The following is a 7,885-nucleotide window of genomic DNA, read 5'->3' as shown; positions in this document are numbered from 1 at the left end:
ACACACGAATTATTTGGATACATATACACACATACATACACACATATGCATGCACCTTAGATACGTACATTACATACACACAAATACAAAAGCATGTGAGTGCATAGTTTTTTGGTACTTGAAAATGAGACGAAAGATAAAATGTTTCTGCGAAATACGAATTGATAATAACAGCGAAATGCATAAAAACACGAAAAAATATGTAAGAAGAATCACAGATTTTTACCAAATGTTATTAATATATAAATAAATATATATATACTTTTCGAGTATATAAACAATAAAAATCATAAATAAATATGTGTGGGCGTTTGTGTGTGCGTATGAGTATATGTGTGTGTGTGTGGTGTGTGTGTGGTGTGTGCGTGTGTGTGTAAGTAAGTGTATGTTTGTTTGTTTACTTTAATAAGTATGCAAATGAGTATCAAGATAAATTATCGGGTCTAGACAGATGCATAAAAAAATGCAAGTTTGTAAGTTTGTTCACGTACACACACGCGCGCGCGCGCACACACACACACACATACATGCATACATACATGCATTCATACATACATACATACATTCATTTATACATACATACATTTATTTATATATAACACACAAACAGACAAACAAACATCCGTGCATGCAAACATGCAAACAAAAGTGCACTAATGCTATAACACAAAAAAAATCAACCAGCTGAAAAACAAGATAAATACATTTTTTCACTAGTGAACAAGTTTACAAACATACAAAACATACACATACAAACAAACACAAATACACACACTTACACATATATACACACATTCAAACATTTTAACCAAGGACTCGTACATTCAAACATGCATACATATTAATAAACAAACATTTTATATAGCAGACAGAAAAACATTAACATATGCAAGTTTCCATGCATACAAAACGTCTAAACGTGTGTCAATGTTTATGTTTAATCGAGGCTGTATATATACGTCGACACGGAGCAGAAACCCAACCAAGCGTATGTTTGTTTATGTCTTGTCAGCCGGTCTGTTGTAAATGTTTGTTTTGTTGTTGTTTATGTTGTTTGTGTTCATTTTGCTGTTGTTTGTGTCTTGCTTATGTGTGAATATCTACGTTTGTTTTGTTGTTGTTGTTGTTGTTGTTGTTTATAACGTGTGTGTGTATGTTGTCGTTGTGGCCATGTTTACTTTATGGATGTTGTTTCGCGGGTTACTGTGTTGTTGATTGTTTTGTTGATGCTAATGCTGCCTACATTTCTTGATGGTGTTGTTGTTTCAACAATTTTATGACTAGGAGGCTGTTTAATGTTATTTGACGTTGTTTAATGTTGTTTTTTGTATCACTATGGGTGTTGCTTTTTGAATCCAGCCAACAATCTGTTGCGATTATGATGACGGCGTTGATGAAGAGGAGGAAGATGACGACGACGATGATGTAAAAAAATGATGCTCGTGATCACGATCGTAAATAAATGTGATGAAAATAATAACGATGGTGATGGAATATTTGATGACGTCAATTTCAAAGATCTGATGGCAAGGATGATGGTGATGATGACGACGACGTTATGAAACTATGTCGTCATCAACAGCAGCAACTCTTCCTTACTCTGATTTCAAAACGTTTCATCCTCCAGATGACACCCTACCCAGCACTAGTGTTATAGTCATTACTTTCAATAACTCCGCACACAGAGCAATCATTGGAAACTCCTTTTAGAGGAATTAAAACATACATGCTAAGATTGATGGCTTTGAAAGACGATCAGAAAAAATGAATAAATGAATGAATGAACGAACGAATGAACGAATGAACGAACGAACGAACGATTGAATGAATGAACGAACGAACGAATGAACGTCATCACACATTTGTGTTTAGTTAGACTCGCTGTGCATTTTTACACCTAACCAGAGCATGTACGATGCAGAAAAAAATAATTCTTGCACTCAAATACATTATGTATGCAATTATGCCCGTACGCCCATTTGCAATAGGACAGGAAGATATGTAGGTACACATGTCAATATTTTTATTTATGTACTTGTATGATGTATGTATGTTTGTATTTGTATGTTTTTTTTTGTATGTTTGATCTTTTGTATGTTTTTCCATTTGCATGTTTGTTTCGTTGTATGTTTGTTCTTTTGTAAGTTTGTTTGTCCTTTATATGTTTATTCATTTGTATGTGTGTTTGTATGTTTGTAAGATTGTTTGTTTTGTATGTTTGTTTTTCCTTGTATATATGAATATGTCATCGTCTTCATCCTTATAATTTGAACAGTGCCCGTTATATTATTTGTGGCATTCTCACGGAAAATGTGAGGAAAAAATATCTTAAGTTAATTGTCGCCCAACTTTAATACTAACTAACTCATAAATGTAGCGAGTAAAGTTTATTATTGTCGCGTAAAACTGTAATATATTTTGTACTTTTTTGTACTCTTGTATCATTTGTACTTTGATTTGTGTTGAGTAAATTTAATTTTCAAATTAATCGTCTTTTACTAGGTGTCGCCTGTATTCTACTTTGTATTAAAAGGGTATTACTTCATATTAACTGTACTTTAACTCGGTATAAATGGAAATTTATCCTGTATTTCAGGTACATTTATCTTTGTATTTAGTATAAGGCAGGCGTGAATCTATTGTGCAGTTGCATGCTGGGTGGAATTATTTAAAGAGAGGAACATGTTCTCCATGCTGAAGGTGATTGGCAATGGACACGTTAACATCGCTATCTTTCTTCTGTCCATTAATTTGCTATTTATTATCTATTATTATTATAACTATTATTATTATTCATTTATTTTTTCTTCTTCTTATTATTATTTTTATTATTTTTTTTCGTTTTTACCATTATTATAACCATTATTATTATTATTAATTAATTTTTATTACTATTATTGTATTACTATATAAATCTTATAATAATAAAAATAATAATAATTATTATAATAATAATATTGGTTATTGCCTTGTGAATTGAATGAAGTTATTATTTTACAACAATTTTTTTCGTTACCGAACGTATTAATTAATTATTAATAAATAAAATTGCTACTAATGTTTGTTTCTCATTTATCTACATATAAAGTTTATCTATGGAGAAACATTCATCTGCATGAAGATAATTATGAATGACTAATAGGTTTTTCACTAAAAAAAAGTGTTTCTATACTCTACTATAATCTACGCACACACACACACACACACACACACACATACACACAAACAAACAAACACCAATACACATACACACACACACAGATTAACAAACACAAAAACATGTATAATCACAGACACACAGCAAAACTTCCACACACCCAAGCACGCACTCAGGCAAACATACACACACAAATGATACGACATACGTTGTCATTTTAAGCACATTAAACAAAAGCAATAAACAAAAACTAAACAGTACACATAAACATGTTCTCCCACATACACACGACATACTCATATATGTACAATACATATGTATGTATGCTTGTATGTATGAATGTTTGTATGTATGTTTGTTTGTATGATTGCTTGTATGCATACATGTGCATGAGTATGCGTATATCTTTTAAAGTATATATAAACTGATATACAAGAGAATTTTAATCATGAATAGCCTTCTTCGATACAATATCATACCATTATGCCATACCATTACACCACCCTATTATGCCATAAAAAGGAGCAGACAATATACAATACATACTATATATGTATGTATATACGTATGTATATACATACATACTTACATACATACGTATGTATATACATACATACTTACATACATACGTATGTATATACATACATACTTACATACATACGTATGTATATACATACATACATACATACTTACGTATGTATATACATACATACTTACATACATACGTATGTATATACATACATACATACATACTTACGTATGTATATACATACATACATACATACATACATGCATGCATGCATTTATAGGATGATGTATAAATAACAATGAGGTATCAAAGCCAAGTTTATTGTACCCTAGTGAATTTTTCATAACAACGCCCGAGGTTCAAATTTTTTGCGTCTGTGAGATTGCGTATGTATGCACGTTCATGATGAATATTTTTGTCTGTGTCTCTGTCTGTTTGTGTCTGTGTCTGTCTGTCTCTGTGTGTCTGTATGCGTTTGTGTGTGTTGTTGATGTGTGTGTGATTATGTGTGTGTGTTGATATGTATGGGTGTGTATGTGTGTGTGTGTGAGTTGTTATGTGTGTGTTAATGTTTTAATGCGCACACTGTTGTACGTGTATAATGTTTTTCATGTGTTTGTTTATTTCTACGTACTCATCCAACGGCATGTATTTGAATTGACTTTTTCTATTTATCTACGCAGTTTGCGCGTGTCTGTATGCAATGCAGATGTGTGCGTGCGTCTGTATGTGTGTGTATGTGTGTGTATATGTGTGTATGTGTGTGTATGTGTGTGTATGTGTGTGTGTGTGTGTGTGTGTGTGTGTGTGGCGCACGCTAGCGTTATAAATAAAACTTTAACATTTTATTGATTTAAGAAATTTTATGTATTCGTAAAAAATTGTTTATTTAAATATTTATTTGTTTATTCTTATAATTTGTACATTAAAGTGAGTTGAATGAGGACATGCTGTAAAAAGTTTATAAGGGTATTATTATAAAATGAAGAAGTATCTATGGAGGACATTCCTAGAATTCACGACTTCAATATTTGTCTCATCTTCTACGTGCTAATGTCTTCAATTACATTTATTCCCTTTATACAAAAATTTCTTATCCTTCTTCACATAGATAATTTAAAATATACACATATATACATACATATATAAACATATACCAGTTTATTCATATAAGCTGTAAATAATGTACGTACATATATAAATGTACCAAACAGATAAAAATCTGAGATTGAATAAAGACATACGTTTTAATTTGCGTATTGTGGACACGTAAGTACGTAGCACGTACATTGTACGTACAGTGTACGCGCGTATCCTACTTACGTGCGTGTGTGTGTTTAATAAAGGTTGGAGTTAATGTAGTTATTGTTAGTATTGTCGTCGTCAAAATCATTAGAAGCATCGTCGTCGTCATCTTCGCCGTCAGGAAAAATCAATTGATGTCACCGAGCTCGCCCTGGTACGCTCTTTTGTTTCTCTTTCTCTTTGTGTACAAGAACATCAAATAAAATCATCGACTATTAGCTCTCCACTTCATCATTCATTTTTTTTCTATCATTTTTTGAACACTCCTTTTTTCGTTTTTTCGCTTTTCTGTCATTCATTCTTTTTTAATTTTTTATTTTTCCCCTTCATGATTCGTCCGTCTAAATTTTTGCGTTCAGTTTGTTTTCATTGCTTTTTTTGTTTTTTACACAGACTCCTTTCGGAAATTTAGATCAAAAAAGTGAAAGCTGCCTAGACACGGCAGGGCACAAAAGTTGACCTCCAAACATTGAAGAAGAACAACAAAACAACATTTCAATTGAGGAGGAGAAGAAAAGTTTGCAGTTGCTACGAAAATGTTACGCTGAACGTCGCAGTGCAAGGAAACGAGTTGTAAAACAAAAATTATTAGTGGATTAACAACCAAAAAGAAAAATGTGAAAAATGTTATCACTGAAAAAAAAAAGAGAAAAATATTTATTTAAAAGTCAAAAATTTAAGAGAAAATAAAAAATGTGAGCAGGGCTAATGACATTGCCTTCTCAATCATTTTGCCATGCTACGTTTAAGACAGACTTCAAAACAAATGAAGCTTAATTACTGAGTATTTTTTTTGCAAATGCTCACTTTCATTTTCTAAAACAACAAACGGCGAAAAAAATTCCACAAAGTGTAAAAAGATGAACAAAAATAGATGCATAATTGCTGCGAAAAAGTGCTGCGGGAAACATTAAAAGATTTATTTTTTAGCAGTGAAGGTTGGTTTAGTGGGGCTGAACTCGTTAAAGTATCAAATTTGTGTCTGAGGTAGTCCGTACTAAATATGCAATAAATACATTACAATAACTATCTTAACAACAAAAACTGTCTACTATGTTTCTGCTGTTGTTACTGCGGCCACCACTACTGCCGTTACTACTACTACCACTACTACCACTCACTACTACTACCACTTAATACTAATAAATTTAAATTAGTACTACTGCAACTTCAGCTGTTAATAATAAACAGAAAAAAATGATGTGTTTGATTTTTTTGTAATAATATTAGTATTTTTGTTTTTGTTATTGTTCATAGAATCAAAACATTTTCTTGTATCTGCGATGTTATGTTCCACACATCTTGCACCGGAGCAAGTTGAACGCAGTGAGAATTGTTCTCAAAATAAGAACTAAATCTTCTTTGAAAAAAACAAAAAAAATTTCAAAAACTCTTTTCACGTACAAAGGCAATATTATTTTAAAAAAAGTTTATCGTGCTACAAAAATGTAATAACTTGAAAATAATTTACACAGTCCCTGCTATCATCTCAACATCACAATTTAATCAAAAACATCAAATTGAATAAAAAAAATTAAGGCTTGTTCATTACGAACCTTGCCTGCCGACAATCTCAGCGACGTGCTCAGAACTGGGAACGCACACGCATTCGGTCGTATTTGCGCTTTTCTTCGGTTGCATTTTCATTTGTTGTTGCTGAATGAATTGTTGTTGCTGGTCTAAGTTGTATGGTTGCAGGTTGTGTTGTTGTTGTTGTTGTTGTTGTATAGTTGAGAAGAATGAAGTAAAGATGTCAGTAGTGGCTGTTGGGTCTTTCTGCGTAGATGAGTCTTTCGGCTGTGCGATCTGTTGAAACATCGTTTCTGAATTGTTACTGTCTAATGTGATATGTGCCTCTTGCTGATGTACTAGTTGTGGCGTGAAATTGAAAAAATGTTGTTGTTGCTTCTGGTGTGGTAGTTGTAGCTGCTGCTGTTGCTGCTGTTGTTGTTGATATTGAAAGAAATGACACGCAGATTGTTGTGGTTGTTGTATTGATTTGTCATTATATTCAGAATACCAAGGTACGGATGATTGCATTGAAAAATTGTCTTTCATAAAACTGCCGTCATCAACATTGTTGCTGTTGTTGTTGTTGTTGTTGGGGGTAGAGTTGTTGTTGTTGGGGATGTTGTTGTTGGGGGTGTTGTTGTTGTTGAAGCTAATGTAATCAATGTTAGTGATTACGTTTTTGAGGTTGTAAGGGTTGTTATACTTATTGAAAATATCGCCACTCAACATGCTGTTGATGCAATTGGTGCTACTGATGTTGTTTTGATTGTTGATGTTATTAATGCTGTTAATGTTGTTGATGCTACGATCTGGTTGAATTGTGATGTCATATTGGTTTGTTGATGTTCTCAGATTATCGTGACAGCTTGATGGCAAATAAACCTGTTGCGTCACACTTAAATGTTGCACTGGAGAGAAATTTTGTTGTTGTTGTGGTTGTTGTGGTTGTTGTTTGTTGTTGTGTAATGATGGGTGTTGATGTGACGTATTTATTGGATCATAAAGATGTTGTTGGTCTTGGATTTGTTTTGCTTCTTCTGGGTTTTTTCGCTGATGTTGTTGATGTGATTGTTGTTGTGGATGTCGTTGTTGTTGTTGTTTTGTTGGTAGTTCAATTTGTGCATCACAATTTTCAAATGGACTGATTGACTGATTAGAAGCGTTTGAAAAATTTCCAGAATCTGATAAAAAACTACAATCGCCATTGTCGTTACTACTAGTACTACTGCTTGCGTTGTTGGTGTTGTTGTCGTTGCTATAGTTAATGTTGTTGAAATCAATGTTGTTGTTGTTGTTACTTAACGTGTTGTTGTTTATTTGCAGCCATCTGTTTGTTGTTGGTTCTTCAGTAAAGTGTTCTAAAGTTGTTGATGATCTTGTTG

At 32.6% G+C, this 7,885-nt stretch overlaps 1 protein-coding gene across 1 annotated transcript in view; it reads right to left on the bottom strand.

The window, feature by feature from the left end:
* Positions 1 to 4,086: 4,086 nt before the first annotated feature.
* The window catches only part of HELRODRAFT_175194 (hypothetical protein), a gene marked incomplete at both ends in the record, with an annotated part of 6,184 nt that continues 2,385 nt past the window's right edge, over positions 4,087 to 7,885 (bottom strand). The window contains 2 exons of the mRNA XM_009022629.1: positions 4,087 to 4,151; positions 6,548 to 7,830. Of these exons, the coding sequence (XP_009020877.1) occupies positions 4,087 to 4,151; positions 6,548 to 7,830 (1,348 nt within the window). The remainder of the gene's footprint in view (positions 4,152 to 6,547; positions 7,831 to 7,885) is intronic.

The sequence above is a fragment of the Helobdella robusta genome, assembly GCF_000326865.2.
Source record: "Helobdella robusta unplaced genomic scaffold HELROscaffold_32, whole genome shotgun sequence".
Lineage (NCBI taxonomy): Eukaryota > Metazoa > Annelida > Clitellata > Rhynchobdellida > Glossiphoniidae > Helobdella > Helobdella robusta.
This window is presented reverse-complemented; position numbering and strand designations above follow the sequence as displayed.